This window comes from Camelus dromedarius, chromosome 7, assembly GCF_036321535.1.
Source record: "Camelus dromedarius isolate mCamDro1 chromosome 7, mCamDro1.pat, whole genome shotgun sequence".
In the NCBI taxonomy this organism is placed as follows: Eukaryota; Metazoa; Chordata; class Mammalia; order Artiodactyla; family Camelidae; genus Camelus; species Camelus dromedarius.
Genome location: NC_087442.1, coordinates 16,191,749 through 16,215,250, shown reverse-complemented (window position 1 = coordinate 16,215,250; position 23,502 = coordinate 16,191,749). Strand labels below are relative to the sequence as shown.

Below are 23,502 nucleotides of genomic sequence, written 5' to 3'. Positions count from 1 at the left end.
TTTATTTTGAAGTCATTCAAATAATGTTCTCTCTCTTTTTTTCCCAGATTGGACTCCTTCTTATCCTGAGCCAGTGTACATCCCAACAGGCCTGGAGATGGAACCCCTTTATCCAAACTCCAAGGAAGATACTGTGGTTTATCTAGCTGAAGATGGTGAGTATATGAGACATGTTGCTATCAAATATAATTGGGCTAATCAGTTACCTGGGCTAATCTCTTAGTTATATGTTTTGCTGTTTATAGTGGAAATTGCAGATTACTGGGAAGTCTCTGACTCCATGAACATGTTTTGTTACACATTGATCCAAATGTTGATTGAGTGCTAATTGTATTCTTGAAGGTAAGTATTGTAGTTTATGCAAAGTTACTTAAAAATAAAGCATCATGTTGACCGTGGATGGAATGTAGAGGGACTTAAGCTTCACATCAGTTTTCCAAGATAAATCCAGTAGAGTTTTCTGCCACTCTTGTTCCCTTTCTATCGGTACGTCATGTTCATGCAATCTTTCAAATGGTTTATTTTCATTTCATACCAGTTTGATGCATTTCTTGGGATTCCCATCTTTAAAAGAGGAAAATATTTCACATTGCAAATAACATCTAAGTTCATATCTCAGGAGAATGTTCTTAACACTCAGGATCAATAATTGCACTTTGAGAGCTCTGGTAATACAGAATCTCTGCTTTACGATAGAGTATGCTAATCACAAACATAGAAGTCTCAACCTGTATTCTAAACTGTGCACCAACATAAGGGAGTGTGGGACTCCTGTACAATCTCACCATCACATTTTTATATGTTAGAGTATATATTAAAGGTAACTTCCAGGGAACATACGTATTTTCTTTAAAGAGCTAGCAAAACAGAAATTCACAGGGATTGCTTCTTCTACAGTAAGCAGTTCCAGAAACTGTATACTTGAGCATTTGTAAGCAATTGGAGTGAGAGAAGCACCTCTGATTTTTTAAAACTTCGTTTCAAATATTTACATAGCTAAGCTACCTTAGAACTTCCACACACAACTGAGATCTAATGTAAAATTACAGTAGTTGAGGTGAGTCAGTCAGGATCTTGTCAGGAATTGGATTTTATACTTGGGGTAATTCAAGAAAGTTGAAAGAAAGGATAACTTAAAAAAGGATGGGCAGAATTAAGGGAGACTTTCTAAAGGATGGTGAAGCAACAACATAGAATTGTCGAGAGAACAGAACCATTATTTCTCTTAGGCTTGAAAGGGTAAGAGAACAGAATGGTTTCCAGACCTGGAGCTGTAGGAGAAGGAAATCCCCAAACAACTGGATATACAGACTTCTGGGTTGACATTTTTTTTTCTTTAAAGATACTGTTCCATTGTCTCATGACATCTGTTCTCTTTAATAGAAAGCCAGCCATGATTCATATCATTGTTCCCTATATATGATACATCTTTTTCTCTCTGGCTTTTTCCAACAATTTGACTGTGACCTGCCTAAATTTGGTTATCTTTGTATTCATCCTGCTTTGAGTTTATTGAACCTCTTGGAGCCATAGTCTAATAGGGTTTTTTGGTTTTTTCCAAATTTGAGAAATTTTCAGCCATTATTTCTTCACATATTTTTTCCATAATAGTCTTTCTCTTCTGTCCTTTGGAATTCCACTTACATATATGTTAGACTTCTAGCTATGTCCCAGGTGTCACCAGATCTTTGTTCTTTTTTTCTTCTCTGCCCTTGTTTTCAGTTCACTGAATCTTCCTTTTGCAAAGTTCAATTTCTTTTAAGCCCATTTAGTAAATCTTTTATTTCCGTCATTGTACTTTTTATTTCTAGAATTTCCGTTTTGTTCTATTTATAGTTTCTATTCCTTTTTTAGAGATTACTTGATCTATTTATTCATTATCTTTTCCTTTAAGTCTTAACATATCTTCAAAGTCCCCTCTGTTAATCCTACCATCTTGGTTATCTTGGGGTCTGTTAAATATAGCAGGGTTACATTTTCCTGCTTCTCTGTATGCTTCATAATTGTGGACTGTATGTGAGAAATTGTGAAAAATACGTGGTAGGAGTCAGTATTATGTTCTTTTTAAAAATTATCTTGTATTTTGTTCTGGTAGGCAGCTAAATTGCTAGCAAATCATTTTGCATCTTTTAGGATTTTTTTTTAAATATAAAAACAGGTATATTTTCATTTTGTCCTTAGTTCTAGGTCATGGCCCTTACTCCTGAATATGATTCTTATGCCTAATATACAACCTTTCTGAAGTCACAACTGAATGGCTGAGGTGCCCAGTGAAGTCTTTCTATGCTGGACAGGTTGGAATTCCACTATGTCCTAGAATGTTATGTCCTCTGGTATCTCAGTTCCACAGGATAGCACTCTGTTCTATCTTCCTTGGTCTTATCCTGTGCTTGACAGCCAAGCCCTCAGCCAAGGACTGGGGAACCACCAGGTAAACTATTGAAGCCCTCCATGTCTTCTCTCTGGTTACCCAAGATACCAATTTTAGAAGCCCCAGACAGCAGTCTTGCCTCCTCAGCTCAGCAAGACTGTTATGCTGTTCTTAAGTGCCGTCTTCCTAGGAGGTAGTTAGAAAGTACGCCTAGGGAGAAAACCAGAATTAAACATGGGCTTATTTCATGTAGTTATCTTCTTTCAAGAACCCGATTTGGTTATGGTCTGTATGTTGTCCACATTGATGAAAACAATTCATTTTTTTGTTCCGGTTTGATAGTCATTTGCAGTGAAAGGGCAAGTTCAGGACCAATTACTTCATTATAACCAGAAGTTGAATAAGTATTTTTAATGTGAGAAAGATATGAATTTTTTTAGGCATTGCTTTTCTAGTCTAAATACTCTTAGACTTTCTTACTTCAACATAAACCTATAAGCTAATGTCAAATATGTTAAAATTTACAATCCTTAGTGACACTTCAATTATACTGTGGCTCCAAACTGTGCAAAACAGCCTGTTTACTTTAAATATGGCTTGATACCTTTATGGTCTTCTCTCATCAGCCTACAAAGAGCCGTGTTTTGTGTATTCCCGAGTTGGGGGCAACCGGACACCCTTGAAGCAGCCTGTGGATAACTATGATGATACTTTGATGTTTGAAGCAAGGTTTGAGAGTGGTAATCTACAGAAGGTAGTCAAAGTGTAGGTTTTAATTATTTTTATTTGAGGAGCTAGTCTATCAAGTATTATTTTCTGTGTTAGGTACATTAAAGTTTCATGTATCCATTACTGAGCTGTAATTCCTTGAAGTATAGATGCTAATTAGAGATTATTGGGAGGGGGGGAGTATAAAAGATTCTGGATTTATGCAATTCTGAGAACTATGAATTTAAGCAGGTCTCTGTACTGTACATTTTCAGTATATCAATCTGAATTATCATACACACTGCTCCTCAAACTTTTTAATGGAATAGTTCTTCAGATGAGTGTTCCACAAAATATGCTTGGGAACATGCATGCAATCCAAGGATATTCTTTTTTAAAAAATTTTATGAAAAATTTTAAACCCGCAGTTAAGTACAGAGCATATTATAGTTCCACATTAACTACCACATACCCATACCTAGATTCAACATTCAACAAGGTTTCAACATTCATTTCACCTATTCCTAGTTCACAGTTTATAACTACACACACATGCAGTAAGTGCATAATGCTGACAGAATAGGAAGTCACTTGGTAAAGAAAAAAAAGTCACAACTAACCAAGAAAGTTGTTATACGTATTAATAATATACTAGTGAAATTATTTTGGCCTTTATTTTTAAGTATTCTCAGTGACTAAGTATGCGGTATGCAAATAGTTACCAAATACAGTTCCTGTCCTCACAGAGTTTAAAATTTTGTAATCCATTTGCTCATATTAATTTATATGTTTTAAATCTTTCTTAGTGATAAATATTTCAAATTCCTAGAGTTAGAATCTAATATATAACAAATGTCCGAAATAAAAAAAGAAAACATTGGACTTTAATTCAGTTTTGAGAACTCGTTAATCATTTTCTTACAGGAAATATAATTGGGTTGAAATTACGATTTTTATCAAATGCCCATTTTTCATGTGTTCTCTGAAATTACAGAGGAATAAAAAGGCTTTAGAATTAGCATAGAAGCAGTTTCACATCCAATAAAAGAACATTTCAAACCTTTTATCTTTAGCAATCATTTGCTATTGGATGCTGCCTAAATAAACACTGCTTCCCAAATAAAAAGCTCCCTATGAATAGATAATTTATTATTTTTATGTTTATTACTTTTATTCATTTAAACTTCAGTGTCATTTTTACATTTTTATGTGCTTTTCCCCCCTTCCTTTTGTGTATTAGGGCAGAATATGAGTACCAGCTGACTGTGCGCCCTGACCTGTTCACAAATAGACACACCCAGTGGTACTATTTCCAAGTCACTAATACCCAAGCAGGAATAGTCTACAGATTCACTATTATCAATTTCACGAAACCTGCTAGTCTTTATAATCGAGGTATGCGCCCACTGTTTTATTCTGAAAAAGAGGCCAGCACTCATAATATTGGCTGGCAGAGAATAGGAGACCAAATCAAGTACTATAGGAACAACCAGGGACAAGATGGGCGCCACTGTTTCTCTCTTACATGGACGTTTCAGTTTCCGCACAACAAAGATACCTGCTACTTTGCTCACTGTTACCCATACACTTACACCAACCTGCAAGAATACCTTTCTAGCATCAATAATGACCCAGTACGGTCAAAGTTTTGTAAAATACGTGTCTTATGCCACACGATTGCTAGAAACATGGTGTATGTTTTAACGATTACTTCCCCCTTGAAGAACACTGACACAAGAAAGCGAAAGGCCGTGATTCTGACTGCAAGGGTACATCCAGGAGAAACCAACAGCTCTTGGATCATCAAAGGCTTCCTGGATTATATTTTAGGAGACTCAAGTGATGCACAGTTGCTTCGGGACACTTTCATCTTCAAGGTGGTACCCATGCTGAATCCAGATGGTGTGATTGTGGGAAACTATCGGTGTTCCTTAGCTGGACAGGATTTAAACCGCAACTATACATCTCTCCTGAAGGAATCATATCCTTCTGTTTGGTATACCCGGAACATGATCCGTAGGTAAAATAAACCTCAGATTACCCTCTGCTTATGTAGTAAACCAGATAGTAAGAATCCCCCTTGTTTTACTCTAGCTTTTCTTAAGATTTAACTAATAGCTACTTAACTTTTCCTCATTCTTCCCAACTCTGCTTATACACCTTTCTGGCAATATGCCACTAGATTAACTAGCTTTCTTTTGAAAAATGAAATAGAAATAAAATAGAACATTTTAATGACTTTGTGAAACGTAGTTAAATTTGCATATCCCAAATTTGGTTTCTTGCTAAAGCTGATGGTAGCACTGATGTTTACTTTGGGATCCTTGAATCCCTTATATGTAAAAATTAATTATGTCCCACAGAGTCTTCTAGCGCTATGTTGACCATATATTGCTCTATGATGAGTCTTTTTACTAGCCAGTTACATAGCTCTTTAAACTTTCATGAATAATAATCTTATTTGCCCCTAGAAAAAAATGAACAGCTTTACATTTTCTACAGAATCCAGGATGGTAAAATGCACATAATATTTAAATATTTGTTAAATTACTGGGTGAATTTTAATAGATTGAAGTAATAATAATCATGAATAGACATTGCTAGCATAGAAGGATTTATTGGAGTCAAAGAACAACCATTCCAAGTCCAAAGCCTCTTAACCTTTTTGGTTAAGAATTTGGAGACTGGAGTCAAAACGTATCATATTGGAATCCCTGCTATATCATTTGCTAACTGTATCTTGAGCAATTTAAAAATAAATCCAAATCTCAGTTTTCTCATCTATAAAGGGGGAATAATAATACCTCACAGATGAGAGGATTAAATGAGAATATTATTACTAAATTGCCCAGAATAAAACCTGAAACATTAGAAGCTCTAAATATATTCAGTGTTTCATCAAATGTAAAAAGAAAAAAAAAAGTTGTTAATGAATTAGATATAGATGTAAAAACTCTGTAAATTATTTAGGATTGTTTAAGTATTACAGTAGTAAGTACTAGTGTTTATATCCTCATCCTGCTTTGTTACCAGGGCCACTAGTGCAAGCACAAGAGCCCTGTTTCAAGGAGGAGGACCTCAAGGATACCTCCAGTTCCTCAGAGGGGCTGACAGGCTTCAAGAGGCTTCAAGGCTCCAGTTATCATAGTTCAGCCTCGGCTTTCCCTTTCATGTTAATCCTCTGATCTGCTTAGACGCTTGGGGAGTGAAGTGCACAAATGTGGACTTCAGGATTCCCTTAAAGTCATTTGGGAATATTTAAGCAATAAAGAATAACCCTGATGATGGCAGACAATGAAAAGAAAGCTGAATAAATGCATTGTGGTATCCTGGATTGGATTCTGGGACAGAAAGAGGACATTAGTGGGAAACTAGTGAAAGCCAGATAAGGTTGGGAGTTTAATTAATAGTAATGTACCAATGTTAGTTCCTTAGTTTTTGACAGTGTACCATCGTTATGTGGTATGTTAACATTAGGGGAAACTGGATAAGGGGTAAATGAAAACTCTCTATTAATTTTGGCAATTTGGTATAAATCTAAAGTTATTCCAAAATTCAGAGTTTATTTTTTTATAGAAAGGGAGCTTATGGGATGCCTATTAGAATGTTTATAATGTCTGCTTAATGCTCTTTGACATTAAGGGTGCCTGGCCCAACACAAGATGGATTACAGGCCCTTGGCTTGTCTCTATGGAAAATATTTTATATGTCTTAGTTCTCCTCAGATTGCCTTGTAAGGAGGTTAAAGCAGGAATCTATTCAGTAAGTTTCAGAAAGATTTCCAAAAAAGAGAACTACCTTAATGCAGGCATTAAGAATCATAGACAGATAAAATGGAATAAAAAGTCAGTCACATATGTGTGGAAAGGTGAGCAGCTGTAAGTATATCTAAAATTAAATTTATTTAAAGTATTTGAGAATTATAGTAGATTTTAGTATAGGATACTTAGTGTAAGAGATTAGAGTATCTTACCTGTGAGTTAAAAAAAAAAGTTTCTAAAGTGATTTAAGTTAGTATAAGATGAAAAACGCTAATATCCTTCCTGTTTCACTTCAAAAGTAGTAACATTTCTTTGGCAATTAACTACTTAGAAGTTTCTTTTGACTTACTTACAGGAAACGAAAATCATTAAAACGGGGGAAACAGTTTAAAAATGTACAGTATATCTCATTTAAGGAGCTAACTTAAAATTCTTACTTTATAATCTAGTTCTTTTTCTAAAAACTTGTAATCATTTAGTGGCTTTAGGTCAATCTTTTGTTATCAGTTAAAATTTATTGGGCACCAAGTGAAAAAGAATAATTATACATGTAACAGACTTCAGTTTGGGATTTCACTGTAGTTTAAAGGAGTATTTTTTCAAACAGAAGCTGTACTTTGAATATTTTGATTTTAGGTTTTAATGTTTTTGTTACAAAAGTAATACATTTCATATTACTAAAAATTGCTAACATTTTGTATTTATTCTTCCAGATGTAACAAGTAGTTATGTGTAATTTCAGTTATTTAAATGATATAATAATGCTATTCAAAGTTTGGAAATATGAAAATAAAGACAGACATGCCCATAATCCTCCACTTTTTTACCTTTTGAAAGCCTATTAGCTATTTTCATCAACCAGTTTGGGGGCTTATTTTTTTATTACTTTAATATTCATTGAATGCCTATACAGGCTAAGAATTGTGCTCTTAAGAAATGATTTCTTTAAATTGTTTATTAGAAACTGACCAGAAAACCAATCACTTCAAACTTTGGTACCATTTTTCTCAAAATAATACCTATTCATCACATTAATCAAGAGTTAAATACTAATTGGCTTCAGCACTAAGTCATCAGGCACTCAAGTTTTAATACATAATTGAGTACTTGTGTGCACAGCACTGTTCTAGATGTTTTGAAGCATTCTCTATCCTTAATAAGAAGACTTAATATCAAAAATATAAAAACTTAACTAAAAACTTAACCTAGACAAGTGCCAAGTAAATGGTACCAATATTAAGTGCTATAGGAGTTCAAAAAAAGAAAAATTGATGGACTTGACTAGAGAGGAAGTGAGATGCGAGGTCAGTGTTGAGGGATGAGGGGTAGTATTTACGTTTACAAGTTTTGAGGAAAGAAGGTATTTTAGTCGGAAAGAATCTCTGTGAGAGCTAGTGGGCAAAGTTAGGAATGAGCTTTCTGTCTACAACAGAAAACAAAAAAGCAGAGGGATTCCTGTTGGAGAAAGTCTTGGGAGTAAGGTAAATTTTGTCCTTATAATGGAAGGCTAAACCATTCATATTTTACATTCAATTAATAGGAACTTATTGTAGGCGTTTAAAAATTATATATTAATCATAATATGCAGTATGGGTAAGAAGAGAAAGAAACTAAAAACTAGGATATCAAAAATTCTGTTTATTTGGATATTAGACTTGTAAATCCATAGTTAAAACCATAGAAGAAAAATGCAAAGGTAAAGTATAGTAACTTGTCCTTTTTCTTCTTGGTAGATTGATGGAGAAACGAGAGGTTATTTTATATTGTGACCTTCATGGCCACAGTAAGAAAGAGAACATCTTCATGTATGGCTGTGACAGTAGTGGTAGGTGTAAAGCTTTATACCTACAGCAACGAATCTTTCCACTTATGCTGAGCAAAAATTGTCCAGATAAAGTAAGCACCTTTAAGATTTTTGTCTCCTTTACTACATGTTGCCCATGTGAGACAGAAGAATGGATAATTTTACTCAGTAAACTGCTTTTTTATTTAGTTATTTTGACTGGTTTATACAATTGACCATAAGAAAGCAACTATGTGAAATGTTTAGTTACCAATAATTGGAAATATGAAGGAAAAAATGCCCATTACCCACCACCATATACTTCATGATAAAAGACTTTTCCTCCTAAGGCCAGGAACAAGGCAAGGATATCCACTGTTACCCCTTCAATTCAGCCTTATACTGGAGGTCCTAACAAGTGCAGTAAGGCAAGAAAAAGAAATAAAAGGCAGACAGATTGGAAAATAGTGATGATGATGTGACTGGCTTCATAGAAAATCCAAAGCAATCCACAAAAAAACACCTAGAAGTACTGAGTTTAGCAATGTCATAGGATACAAGCTCAACCCACAAAAACCAAATGCATTTCTATATACTCACAAAGAACAACTAGAAACCAAATTTAAAACAGTGCCATTTACCATAGCTCCAAAATAAATGAAATACTTAATGACTGCAAGGGGACGGCAAAGGGGAGTCTTTAAGAAGTAATGAAATTGTTCTATATCCTGACACAAATCTATACATGTATGAAAGTTCAAAGAATGGAACACAAAGTCAATTTTTTAAATTATATGGTAAGTAAAATTTCAAAAACTCATTGTATATGCTGATGTTATAACAATCAGGAAAACTTTCAAGTTATCTTTCATATGAAAATAAAGCATCTTTATTCTATTCTGAAAATTAAACACTGATCTTGATTCCTAAGCATGTTTAGGCTCCTTCCTATAACCTTTTTAAAGTCAGCACTATCAAGAATTAACTGGTTTTGAATGATTATATTATATATAGATTAAAAGTAAAATGTTATTGCCAGAATTCAAATCTTTTGTTCTCAGAAATGTAAATATGTCATCCTTAAAATGAGTTCTTTCCATTGGTCATGAAATAAAAGTAGCTTCTGAAGCTTTAGAGAGAATTAACTGCTTTTGCACAACTAGGCATTCCATTTTCAACCCTACTTCCTAAGAAAGACATTGTGATTAGAAAAGCAGTGGGTCTCATTTTTATTTGCTTCTTTCCAGTTTTCATTCTCAGCTTGCAAGTTTAATATTCAGAAGAGCAAAGAGGGAACAGGAAGGGTGGTAATGTGGAAAATGGGAATCAGGAACAGCTTTACCATGGAGGCCACTTTTTGTGGATCTACTCTGGGTAAGATCAAGGATTCTCATTCATGACTGTCAGAGGTTTAAATCAGAGACATTTTTAATGTAAGCCTACTAGTGTAGACAACTGAATAGTGAGCACTTTCTTCCTGCTTGGATACATTCTAATATCAATTCTATAAATAGGATGAATAAACAGACTCCTACTATACGTATCTCTATCGCATCATTTTCCTTTGTTGAGAAGAGGAAGTTTTAGCATATGTGTAGAATACCTAAATGGTTGTTTCATAAACTAAGAATTTTTTTAAGGGGTTCCTACAAATGGCTATAATGATTGCAGGAAAAAGCAATGCTTATACTTAAAATACCAGGACAGAAATATTTTTAGTGGATTTGCAGTTTGTAAGGCAAAATAGACTGGGCTTTATTTTGTTTTTTGTCAATTTATATTTTAATTGGTTCCTTGAACTAAAAATAAAAGTTTGCTCTAGCTGCATTTAAGAAAGCTTTTAGTCACATCTAACATATCCTTAGAATGCTCCATATTAAGGTGACTGGCACATTATTAGAAAATGTATTAGCTCAAAGGAAAGTGTTAGAAATCATACATGTAACTTCTGGCTAGTTTTTAAAGCACCTTAAAATTGATATAACATTATTAATGATGATGAAAACATTAAAATATTTACCCAAGTTTTTCTCTGAGTAATTATTAGGGTGCTTATAACTGGTAACCAAGTATTCCATAACTTTCTTATTGAATTTTCTTCTGCTTTACAACATAGACGAATCTGTATTAAGTCACCTTTGGCCAAAATGGTGGAGAGGGAACGAGCGAAAGCAATATGCTATTAAATGACCTGCCCTAGCAGAAAATCCAAAGGGCAGAATATGGAATCATACCAGATGTGTTGGTTATACTCTCTGTTTTGCAACTTAGGCCTGCCCGCTAAGAAAAAATGTTTAACTCACCCTCAAGGATGGATAAACTTACTGATTTTTTTAGGTAATAAAAGAGGCACTCATTTCAACACAAAAGACTTGGAGTCAATGGGATATCATTTTTGTGATTCTCTCTTGGACTACTGTGATCCAGACCGAACTAAGGTAAGTAAAGTCCATTTGGTAATACATCAGACTCCAGCCTCTCATGTAATGTACCCTGCCTGTAGGCCTACAGTAGTTTATTCCTTTTTAATATCCTAAGGTCTGTAAGTATTCAGTTAGTTTAATTAGGAAACAGCTACTTTATAATTAACTCATTTATCATTTTCCCCTAGTATTATCAGTGCCTAAAAGAATTAGAAGAAATGGAAAAACATATAAACTTGGAAAAAGTTCTTGATGATTCAGATACTTCTCTGAAAGAAATTACATTGGATCTAGAATCCAGGTTAGTCAACATGGTGGAAGTAATGTAATTTGTTGTGCTGTTTTACTATGCCCTTTATAATAATACTAGGATATAATTGTTAGTCTGTACTGAAAATCCTGGCAATACATGGAGGAAAATTCTTCCCATGTTCTTTATTTTAGCCAGACCTCATCAAGACTTCATTTATTCACTTAATATTAATTGAGCACTTACTATGTTCTATACGTGAAAGACATACTCAAATTGTTTTTAATGCTGTCATTACCCACAGAGAACTGACACATTTATACAGATGCCATATAAATACTCTAAGTTAATGAATAACAAATGCAAAATTTAATGTGAAGGGAACGTTATTGGAAGAAGGAAGGTACTCATTTTAGTACAGTTCCTGTAGGAAAAGCAGAAATGTTTGATTCATCTTTATTTATAAATTTTCAAACTTTGAGTTAGTGCCCCTGCAACCTCCAGTGGTGACTAATAAGTCTGTTTGCAGATAGAGCATCATTCTGAACTCATTCTGTTTATATTTGATGAGTTCCAGTGAATTTGAGCCTTCTTCTAATACTCTTCTAGTGCCTAGAACTACTAAACATCTATACCACCTTGTAAATACTCTTCTTATAGTTAGAACTATTTCTAACATGCAATAAGATAATAAAGTAACAGTTGAAATTTTAAAGTACCACCAAAAGATTCTGTAAATTAAAATAATATATTACTTTTTTGTAGCAGCCGTGGCTCTGACAGTTCAGAATCCAACGACTCTCAGACTGATCTTCTCAAGTTAAGTTCTCAGGTATGATTGAAAATTTCTGCCTTTGATATGGATATGCTACATACGTACTCTTATTACTGTGACTAACAATCAGGGGGAAAAAGTTTACAGTTGTATAGTTACTATATGCCAGTAACTGTTATTTTCTTTTTTTTTTAACATTTTTTATTGATTTATAATCATTTTACAATGTTGTGTCAAATTCCAGTGTAGAGCACAATTTTTCAATTATACATGAACATATATATATTCATTGTCACATTCCTTTCTCTGTGAGCTACCATAAGATCTTGTATATATTTCCCTGTGCTATTCAGTTTAATCTTGTTTATCTATTCTACAATTTTGAAATCCCAGTCTGTCTCTTCCCACCCCTCACCCCCTTGGCAACCACAAGTCTATATTCTATGCTTATGAGTCTGTTTCTGTTCTGTATTTATGCTTTGGTTTTTTGTTTGTTTGTTTGTTTTTAGATTCCACATACGATTGATCTCATATGGTATTTTTCTTTCTCTTTCTGGCTTACTTAGAATGACATTCTCCAGGAGCATCCATGTTGGTGCAAATGGCGTTATGTTGTCAGTTTTTATGGCTGAGTAGTATTCCATTGTATAAATATACCACTTCTTCTTTATCCAGTCATCTGTTGATGGACATTTAGGCTGTTTCCATGTCTTGGCTACTGTAAATAGTGCTGCTATGAACATTGGGGTGCAGGTGTCATCCTGAAGTAGGGTTCCTTCTGGATATAAGCCCAGGAGCGGGATTCCTGGGTCATATGTTAAGTCTATTCCTAGTCTTTTGAGGAATCTGCATACTGTTTTCCACAGTGGCTGTACCAAACTGCATTCCCACCAGCAGTGTAGGAGGGTTCCCTTTTCTCCACAGCCTCTCCAGCATTTGTCATTTGTGGACTTTTGAATGATGGCCATTCTGACTGGTGTGAGGTGATACCTCATTGTAGTTTTGATTTGCACTTCTCTGATAATTAGTGATATTGAGCATTTTTTCATGTGTCTATTGATCATTTGTATGTCTTTCTTGGAGAATTGCTTGTTTAGGTCTTCTGCCCATTTTTGGGTTGGGTTGTTTATTTTCTTCTAATTGAGTCGTATGAGCTGCTTATATATTCTGGAGATCAAGCCTTTGTCGGTTTCATTTGCAAAAATTTTCTCCCATTCCGTAGGTTGTCTTTTTGTTTTACTTATGGTTTCCCCTGCTGTGCAGAAGCTTGTAAGTTTCATTAGGTCCCATTTGTTTATTCTTGCTTTTATTTATTCTAGGAGAAAATTTTTGAGATGTATGTTAGATAATGTTTTGCCTTTATTTTCCTCTAGGAGGTTTATTGTATCTTATCTTATGTTTAAGTCTTTGATCCATTTTGAGTTGATTTTTGTGTATGGTGTAAGGGAGTGTTCTAGCTTCATTGTTTTACATGCTGCTGTCCAGTTTTCCCAACACCATTTGCTGAAGAGACTGTCTTTATTCCATTGTATATTCTTGCCTCCTTTGTCGAAGATTAGTTGACCAAAAGTTTATGGGTTCATTTCTGGGCTCTCTATTCTGTTCCATTGGTCTATATGTCTGTTTTGGTACCAATACCATGCTGTCTTGATGACTGTAGCTCTATAGTATTGTCTGAAGTCTGGGAGAGTTATTCCTCCAGCCTCTTTCTTTCTCTTCAGTAATGCTTTGGCAATTCTAGGTCTTTGATGGTTCCATATAAATTTTATTATGATTTGTTCTAGTTCTGTGAAATATGTCCTGGGTAATTGGATAGGGATTGCATTAAATCTGTAGATTGCCTTGGGCAGTGTGACCATTTTAACAATATTGATTCTTCCAATCCAAGAGCATGAAATATCTTTCCATTTTTTAAAGTCTTCTTTAATTTCCTTCAATGGTTTATAGTTTTCTATGTATAATTCTTTCACCTCCTTGGTTAGATTTATTCCCAGAGATTTTATTACTTTGGGTGCTATTTTAAAGGGGATTGTTTCTTTACTTTCTTCTTCTGTTGATTCATCGTTAGTGTAAAGAAATGCAACCGATTTTTGAACATTAATCCTGTAACCTACCTTGCTGAATTCTTCGATCAGCTCTAGTAGTTTTTGTGTGGACCTTTTAGGGTTTTCTATATATAGTAACATGTCATCGACATATAGTGACACTTTTACCTCTTCTTTTCCAATTTGTATCCCTTTTATTTCTCTCTCTTGCCTGATTGCTATGGCTAGGACTTCCAGGACTATGTTGAATAGGAGTGGTGATAGTGGGCATCCTTGTCTTGTCCCAGATTTTAGTGGGAAGCTTTTGAGTTTTTCACCATTGAGTACTATGCCGGCTGTAGGTTTGTCATATATAGCTTTTATTATGTTGAGATATGTTCTGTCTATACCCACTTTGGCGAGTGTTTTTATCATAAATGGGTGTTGAATTTTATCAAATGCTTTTTCTGCATCTATTGAGATGATCATGTGGTTTTTGTCCTTCCTCTTGTTGATGTGATGTATTACATTGATTTGCGTATGTTGAACCACCCTTGTGTCCCTGGGATGAACCCCACTTGGTCATGATGTATAATCTTTTTTATGTGTTGTTGGATTCTGTTTGCTAATATTTTGGTGAGGATTTTGGCATCTATGTTCATCAGTGATAGTGCCCTATAATTCTCTTTTTTGGTAGTGTCTTTGCCTGGTTTTGGTATCAGGGTGATGGTGGCTTCATAGAATGAGTTTGGGAGTATTCCCTCCTTTTCAATCATCTGGAATAGTTTGAGAAGGACTGGTACGAGTTCTTCTTTGTATGTTTGGTAGAATTCCCCGGTGAAGCCGTCCGGTCCTGGACTTTTATTTGTAGGGAGGTTTTTAATTGCTATTTCTATTTCCTTTCTAGTGATCGGATTGTTCAAGTGGTCAGTTTCTTCTTGATTCAGTCTTGGTGGATTGTATGTTTCCAGAAACTTGTCCATCTCCTCTAGGTTATCCAGTTTGGTTCCATATAGTTTTTCATAATATTCTCGTATGATATTCTGTATTTCTATTTTATTTGTTGTAATTTCTCCATTTTCCTTTCTTATTTTGCTAATTTGTGCTCTTTTTTCTTCTTTGTGGGTTTTGCCAGAGGTTTGTCGATTTTAATTTACTTTTTCAAAAAACCAGCTTTTGGTTTGGTTGATTTTTTCTACGGTCTTGTTAATCTCTATTGTATTTATTTCCTCCCTAATCTTTATAATTTCCTTCCTTCTGCTGCCTTTTGGGGCTTTTTGTTCTTCTTTTTCTAATTCATTCAGCTGGTGGGTTAAATTGTTTATTTGAGATTGTTCTTCTTTTTTGAGGAAGGCCTGTATTGCTATAAACTTCCCTCTTAGCACTGCCTTTGCTGTGTCTCATAGATTTTGAGTGGTTGTGCTTTCATTGTCATTTGTCTCAAGGTATTTTTTAATTTCAGCTTTGATTTCCTCATAGACCCATTGTTTTTTTAATAACATATTGTTTAATCTCCATGCTTTCCTTTTTTTCTCCTTTGTTTCTCTGTTGTTGATTTCTAGTTTCATGGCACTGTGGTCAGTAAAGATGCTTGAGATAATTTCTATCTTCTTAACATTGTTGAGGTTTCCTTTGTGCCCAAGTACATGATCAATCCTGGAAAATGTTCCATGTGCACTTGAAAAGAATGTATATCCTATTTTGGGGGGGTGTAATGCTCTGAAAATATCCACCAAATCTAATTTTTCTATTGTATTATTTAATTTCTCTGTTGCCATATTTATTTTCTGTCTGGAAGATCTGTCTGGTGATGTTAATGCGGTGTTAAAAATCTCCAACTATGATTGTACTCCCATCAATATCCCCCTTTATCTCTGTTAGTAATTGTTCTATGTACTTAGGTGCTCCTATATTGGGTGCATATATATTAACGAGTGTAGTATCCTCATCTTACATCACTCCTTTAATCATTATAAAATGTCCTTCTTTATCTTTCTTTATGGCCTTTGTTTTAGAGTCTATTTTGTCTGAAATCATTACTGCAACACCTGATTTTTTGGCTTTTCCATTTGCATGGAATATCCTTTTCCATCCTTTCACTCTCAATCTATATGTGTCCTTCTCCCTAAAGTGGGTCTCTTGTATGCAGCATATTGAAGGTTCTTGCTTTATTATCCAGTCTGCCACTCTATGTCTTTTGACTGGAGCATTTAGTCCATTAACGTTTACAGTAATTAATGATAGATGTGTGTTTATTGCCATTTTGAACTTATCTTTGCAGTTGATTTCTTATTTCTTCTTTGTTCCTTTCTTCTTCCTTTTGTGGTTTGGTAATTTTCCTTTGTGTTATCATGGATTTTATTTAATTTTTGTGACTCCCTTGTAAGCTTTTGGCTTGTAGTTACCCTTTTTCGTAAACCTATTAGCCCATTACTATAACTGTTTTTATTAAACTGATAGTAACATGATCTCAAACCCATCCTACCAAGAACAAAAAATTTAAAAAAGAAAGAAAAAAAAATTCTATACTTCCCTGCCTCCCTCTCCCACTCTCAATGATTTGTATGTCTTCTTTTATAATTTCGTGTTTATTTTATTTGTAATTCATGAGTTATCACCTTTCCAGTTGTGAGTTTCTCATTTCTATAGCATCCTGCTGCTTTTCTATTTAGAGTAGACCTTTCAATATTTCTTTTAGCATGGGTTTAGTGTTGCTAAACTCCTGCAGCTTTTTCTTGTCTGTGAAATTCTTTATTTCTCCTTCTATCCTAAAGGATACCCTTGCTGGATAAAGTATCCTAGGCTGCATCTTTTTTTCATTCAGGACTTTGAATATATCTTGCTACTCCCTTCTGGCCTATAGTGTTTGGGTAGAGAAATCAGCTGAGAGCCTTATGAGGGTTCCCTTGTAACTTACTCTTTGCTTTCCTCTTGCTGCCTTTAGGATCATTTCTTTATCCTTGACTCTGGCCATCTTGATTATGATATGTCTTAGTGTGGGTCTATTTGGGTTCTTCCTGCTTGGGACCCTCTGAGCTTCCTGTACTTGGATATCTGATTCCTTCTTTAAGTTTGGGAAGTTTTCAGTCATGATTTCTTCAAAAACCTTTTCAATCCCCTTTGATCCTTCTTCCCCTTCTGGACCCCTATTATGCAAAGATTGGCACGCTTTATATTATCCCATAGGTCCCTTATGCTATTTTCATTTATTTTTATTTGTTTATCTTGTAGCTCTTCTGATTGGGTGCTTTCTGTTGTCCTGTCTTCTAGGTCACTAATTCATTTCTCTGCATTATCTAGTCGGCTTTGCAAAGCTTTTAGATCATCCCTCATCTCAGTTAGTGAGTTTACCCATTCTACTTGGCTCTTCTTTATAGCTTCAATTTCATTTTTGACATATTTTATATCTCCTAACACTCTCTCTTTTAGTTCCTTCAGCACTTTGATCACTCCTTTTTTGAAATCTTGATCTAGTAGGCTATTGATGTCTATTTCATTGATGTTCTTTCAGGGGATTTCTCTTGTTCTTTTAATTGGGAATGGTTTCTGTGCTTCTTCATCTTGCTCATACCTCTCTGGCACTGTGGTTTATGGAGTATCAGTTATCTATTGTGGTCCTTAAGGAGTTTATCTATCTAATGCCTATGTAGGAATAAGACTTAGGAAAAAAAGAAAAAAAGAGAGAGAGAATGAATTTTAAAAGAAGGGAGAAAAAAAGGTTTGAAAACAGTGTATAATGAATGATAGAAGAGCAAGTTGAAGCAGAATAGCAGTCGGGTTGAGACATCCTTTTAAAACCTTTAAAAAAAGGGGAAAAGATGAAAAGATGTATTTGAAACCTGTGTATAATCAATAACTGGACATCAAAACCCAAGAAAAATAAAAATGAATTAAGAAGTAAAAATTAAGAGGGTAATAGAAAATAGAACAGGTAAAAACAGATTTAAAAAAAAGGGGGGGAGGTCGGTGTTCTCCTGGAGACTGTGTGCTTTTAATGTGAAGTCTTTCTGTCTTCATCCTGTCTTGGAAGCTCAGCTTGCTATTTCCAGAGGCCCTCCTTTGGCGCCCTCATCTGTGCTGCTCCCAGTGCCTGTCAGCAAGCAGATTGCACCTCCTCCCAACACTGGGTCAGGTGCAGCTCTCCTTTGCTGTGGGCGGGCCGGTCACTGCCCCTCTGGATGCCGCAGTCAGATGTTGCAGACTGGCCAGGTAGGAGGGCGGGTCGCGCCCCCTCCCAGCACTGTGGTCAGGGTTTGCGTTCCTGCCTGAAAGGCGGGGGGCCGCCCTCCCTCTCCCGGCGCCGGTCAGTCCACTGCTCTGTGCAGCTGCGCACTCTGCCTCTGGTTGGCACCCTGTAGGTGGGCTCGGGGAAGACCGAGGAACAGCCTTGTCCCTGCTCTGGGCCAGAACCCAGCTCCTTGTCTTGGCGGAGCAAGTTCTTTGAGGGACCAGGATGGAAGGATACTATTTGCCTCGGGCTGTAGACAAGCCTCCGTCTGGCCTTTGAGGCTGCTAAGCCCTTAGGTGCGGATGCAGGTTTCGCCCCTGCCCCCGCCTGGATGCTAAGCGCCGGAGGATATGGCGGCTGTGCCTGAGCCCCACCTCTCTTCCCCTGAAGACTTTCCATGGGTTTTCAGAGATGGGGGTATACACCCTTCCCCCCAGGGCACATCAGCCGTGATGTTTTATGGAGGGCCAAGGTTGTTCTGCCCTATGCACCCACAGCCATGGCACATAGCCCCCTACAGTCCCCTGGGGCTGCCTCAGTGCAGCCGCCCCCATCCTCCGCCCGGCTCGGGCAGCCTGGCCCTGTCCCCAGCTGCCGGCCTGCGTCTCAGGCTGGGTGTCGCGGGCACCCTCTGTGCCTGTTTAACTTCGTTCTGTCAGTCAAGGGCTGGTCTGTACAGATCCGAGCCTCAGAGGCTCCCCCTCCATCCCGCTGGCCTCTCCGTTGGAGAGGGGAGACCCAGCGAACGAGTGCCAGTCCTCCTTTGTTGCTCCCTCCCTGCGTCCTGCTCTGGTTTGCCTTTTCTTTTCTTTTTTCCTTTTCTCCTACCAGATTTTTGGCGTCTCTATCTTTTGAAGAGGGTGATGTTCTGTCGGAGTTCGGCAGGTGCTCTGGTTGGCTGAGTGTTTCTGTGGATGTGGGTCTTGGTGCATTTGTGGGAGAGGGTGAGCTACGAGCATCCTTCTACTCCGCCATCTTCTCTCTCCCTCGTTATTTTCTTATTGTGTACCTTATCTTATCAAGAACTTTCTAACCTTACGGTTTTTTAACACCCTTGCTTTATTGATGGGAACAATTAAGATCCAGAGAGACTAAATTACTTCTCAAAAGCCATACCACTTGTTAATGAGAGTTGGTAGCATAACATACATCACCTGACTGCTAACCCAATATTTACTTCTTTCTTTAACAGCTATATTCTGAGTTCCAACTATGTACTAGAAATAGAGCAGTGAACAAAACAAGACAAAAATTCTTCCCTTTTAATAGCTTTTATTTTAGTTGGTAGAGATTTTTAAAAAATAATTAAAATATATTATGAGTTAGATGATGATAAGTGCCTAAGGAAGAGATCAGAGCAGGAGGGGGAATGAGTTTAGGTGTTTATTATGTACTGAATGTCTGTGCATACATTCGCCAAATACACATGGGAAACCCTAACTCCCAGCGTGACGGTATCAGGAGGTGACTCAGACAAGCTAAGACAGTACTCTATTGGAACATGTTAGAAAATGCTGCTACTGCCATAAAAGGGCTTTTACAGTGATTCTGGAGAGAGCTCAGAAAGAAAGGAGAGATATAAAGTAAGCTTCCATCTTAGAGAATACATAATTATGTTCAGAAAACTGTTAGAAATACTAATGAAGAGGTCTCAGAAATGAGGAACATGCTATTGGACAAGGGACAAAATGCAGCACTTACTATAAAATGGTAAAGGACTTGGCTGAATTGTGTTTGTGCTCTAGTGTTTTGTGGCAGGTAGAACTTGGGAGCGATAAAACTGTATATTTAGCTAAAGAGATTTCAAAGCAAAATGTTGAAGGAGTGGCTTGATTCCTCCTGACTGCTTATAGTTAAATGCAAGAAGAGAGAAACTGAAAAAGGAATTAAGAAAAAAGGAACCAAAATGTAAAAATTTGGAAAATTCTTAGCCTATGCATTTTACAATGAATGAGAATGTGTGTTGAGAAGAGAACAGTAGGGTGTATGTATAGAACCAGCCATTTGATAAGGAGATTAGTGTGGGTGTGAACACAGAACTAATCAGCCACCCAGGAGGAAAACTGCCAGTTTTAACTGAAGGGGACAGAGACAGGACAGAATAAAGGAAAGCTGTCAGACTTCTTGAATTTTATAGAGAACATGCAGTATTCTTCAAGACAAGTTTCTTTTTTTAATTGAAGTATAATTGATGTAAAATATTATATGTTACAGGTTTACAGAATAGTGATTCACAATTTTTAAAGGTTATACTCCATTTATAGTTATTATAAAATATTGGGTCTATTCCCCATGTTGTACAGTATATCCCTGTAGCTTATTCTATACATAATAGTTTGTGCCTATTAATCGCCTACCCCTGTATTGCCCCTCCCTTCCCTCTCTCCCCGGTAACCACTAGTTTGTTCTCTGTATCTGTTGAGTCTGTTTCTTTTTTGTCATATTCACTAATTTGTTGTATGTTTTTACACTCCACATATAAGTGATATCATTCAGTATTTCTCTGACTTATTCAGTATATTCAGTCTTTCTCTTTCTGACTTATTTCATGTAGCATAATACCCTCCAAGTCCATCCATGTTACTGCAAATGGCAAATTTTCATTCTTTTTTATGGCTGAGTAGTATTCCAGTGTGTGTGAGTATGTATGTGTGTGTGTGTGTATCACAGCTTCTTTATCCATTCATCTGTTAATGGACACTTGAGTTGCTTCCATTATCTTGGCAATTGTAAATAATGCTGCTATGAACATTAGGGTGCATGTATCTTTTCAAATTAGTGTTTTTGTTTTTGTTTTTTTCAGATTTATACCTGGGAGTGGAATTGCTGGGTCATATGGTAGTTCTATTTTTAGTTTTTTGAGAAACCTCCATACTGTTTTCCACAGTGGCTACACCAATTTACATTCCCCCCAACAGTGCACAAGAGCTTCCTTTTCTCCACATCCATGCCATCGTTTGTTATTTGTGTTCTTTTTGAGGATAGCCATTCTAACAGGTGTGAGGTGTTATCTCGTTGTGGTTTTGATTTGCATTTCCCTGATGATTAGTGATGTTGAGCATCTTTTCATGTGCCTGTTGGCCATCTGCATTTCCTCTTTGGAAAAATTTCTATTCAGTTCTTCTACCCACTTTTTAATTTTTTTTTATGTTAAATTGTATGAGCTGTTTATATATGTTGGATAATAACCCCTTATCAGTCATATCATTTGCAAATATTTTCTTCCATTCAGTAGGTTGTCTTTTTGTTGTGTTGATGGTTTCCTTTGCTGTGCAAAGGCTTTTAAGTTTAAATAGGTCTCAGTTGTTTATTTCTGCTTTGATTTCCTTTGCTTTAGGAGACAGATCCCCCAAAAATACTGCTGCAATTTATGTCAAAGAGTGTTCTTCCTGTGTTTTCCTCTAGAAGTTTTATGGTTTCTGGTCTTGTATTTAGGTCTTTAATCCATTTTGAGTTTATTTTTGTATATGGTGTTAGAGAATGTTCTAAAAATTTCATTCTTTTACATGTAGCTGTCCAGTTTCCCCAGCACCACTTGTTGAAAGGACTATTTTTTATCCATTGTATGTTCTTGCCTCTTTTGTCATAGATTAATTGACTGTAAGTGTATGGGTTCATTTCTAGGTTCTCTACTCTGTTCCATTGATCTGTGTGTCTGTTTTTGTGCCAGTACCATACTATTTTGATTACTGTAGCTTTGTAGTATAGTCTGAAGTTAGGGAGCGTGATTCTTAAGCTCTGTTCTTAAGACTGTTTCAGCTATTCAGGGTCTTTTGTGTTTCCATACAAATTTTAAAATTATTTGTTCTAGTTCTGTGAAAAATGCCATTGGTATTTTGATAGTGATTGCATTGAATCTGTGGATTGTTTTGGGTAGTATGTTCCTTTTAACAATATTAATTCTTCCAATCCAAGAACACAGTATATCATTCCATTGATTTGTGTTGTCAAGACAAGTTTTAAAGGCCCTGAAGGTGACTAACAGATCATCAGGGCTATTAACATCTAGGTAACAGGGCAGACAGCTTCTAACAGAGGCCATGGATACAGGCCATCTGGAGCTGTGAGCTATGGTGTGGGCCAGGGTCCTGACAGAAAGCCAGGCATGAGTAGCACCCTGCCAAGCTGTTGGAGTCATGTTGCCACCCCAGGGGTCCAAAAGGTAGAGCACTGGGGCAAAGAGGATTACTTGTGACCCTTAAGATCTCATTGTATCTGCCTTGCTAGGTTTTGAGCTTGCTTGAGACTCATCACCCCATCCTTCTTTCCTGTTTCTCCCTTTTGCAATGGAAACATCTATCCTATGCCTGTCCCACAATTGTATTTTGGAAGCACATACTTTGATTGGTTTCACGGGCTGACAGCTAGACAGGATGGATCATATTTTGAGTCTCACCTGTATCTGATTTAGATGATATTGAGATGAGACTTTGGAGTTGAGAGTTGATCCTGGAATGAGTTAAGACTTTGAGGATTGCTGGGATGAAATGAATGTATTTTGCATGTGAAAAGGACATGAATTTGGGGGGGCTCAGGAGTAGGATGCTATGGTCTGAATATTTCTGTCCTCCCGAAAGTCATATGTTGAAATTATAATGCTCAATATTATGGTACTAGAAGGTGGGGCATTTGGGAGGTGATCATGTCATGTTTGTTCCTATAGCACCTTATCAAATGTAGCTAGCAACAGTCAACTCATACTCTAAACTTTCTGCCTTAAAACTGTGTCCAATGACTCCGTTTTACTAAATGTATCACCTCTACAATAACGTGTCACTATTTTTCTAGCTTCCTATAACAGTTTCCATACCACCTGTTATTTAGTAACAAAGCCAATGACTGTCACATAGTTTAGGTTTTTATTAGGACAGCATCCTATTTCTAGGTGTCAATTCATGTTTTATTCATTAAAACAAAATTGTCAGAATCTCAGTAGCTTATAATAGCAAATTATCTGTTTCCTGCTCTTGGATCATCTATGGCTCTACTGGGCCAATCAGAGATCAGTTAAACTGATATCCAGACTGTGGGTTAGGTTTGGAACTATTCTATGGTTCTTCCTTCCCCCCAGATCAGCAGCCAGCCAGGGTATGTTCTGCTCATGACAAATCACAAGAGTTCAGGAGGGCAAACCAAACCATGAAAGTATGCTTAAAGCCCCTGTTTATCCTTCCACTGG

The 23,502-nt window shown here is 36.4% G+C and overlaps 1 protein-coding gene across 6 annotated transcripts in view; it reads left to right on the top strand.

Moving 5' to 3' along the window:
• Positions 1-23,502, top strand: part of AGBL3 (AGBL carboxypeptidase 3) — an 85,095-nt gene that overhangs the window by 17,964 nt on the left and 43,629 nt on the right. For 3 of the 6 annotated variants that reach the window (XR_010381587.1, XR_010381586.1, XR_004137935.2), the window contains 3 exons: positions 48-155; positions 9,871-9,997; positions 10,961-11,061. Coding sequence is in view for 2 of the 6 variants with exons in the window: in XM_031455409.2 (XP_031311269.2) it covers positions 48-155; positions 2,998-3,136; positions 4,320-5,099; positions 8,574-8,736; positions 9,871-9,997; positions 10,961-11,061; positions 11,235-11,347; positions 12,062-12,128 (1,598 nt within the window). In the remaining 4 variants the exon portion in view is untranslated. Of the gene's footprint in view, positions 1-47; positions 156-2,997; positions 3,137-4,319; positions 5,100-8,573; positions 8,737-9,870; positions 9,998-10,960; positions 11,062-11,234; positions 11,348-12,061; positions 12,129-23,502 lie in introns of those variants that run through there. The other 3 variants (XM_031455409.2, XM_064487344.1, XR_004137936.2) reach the window with 3 other exon arrangements.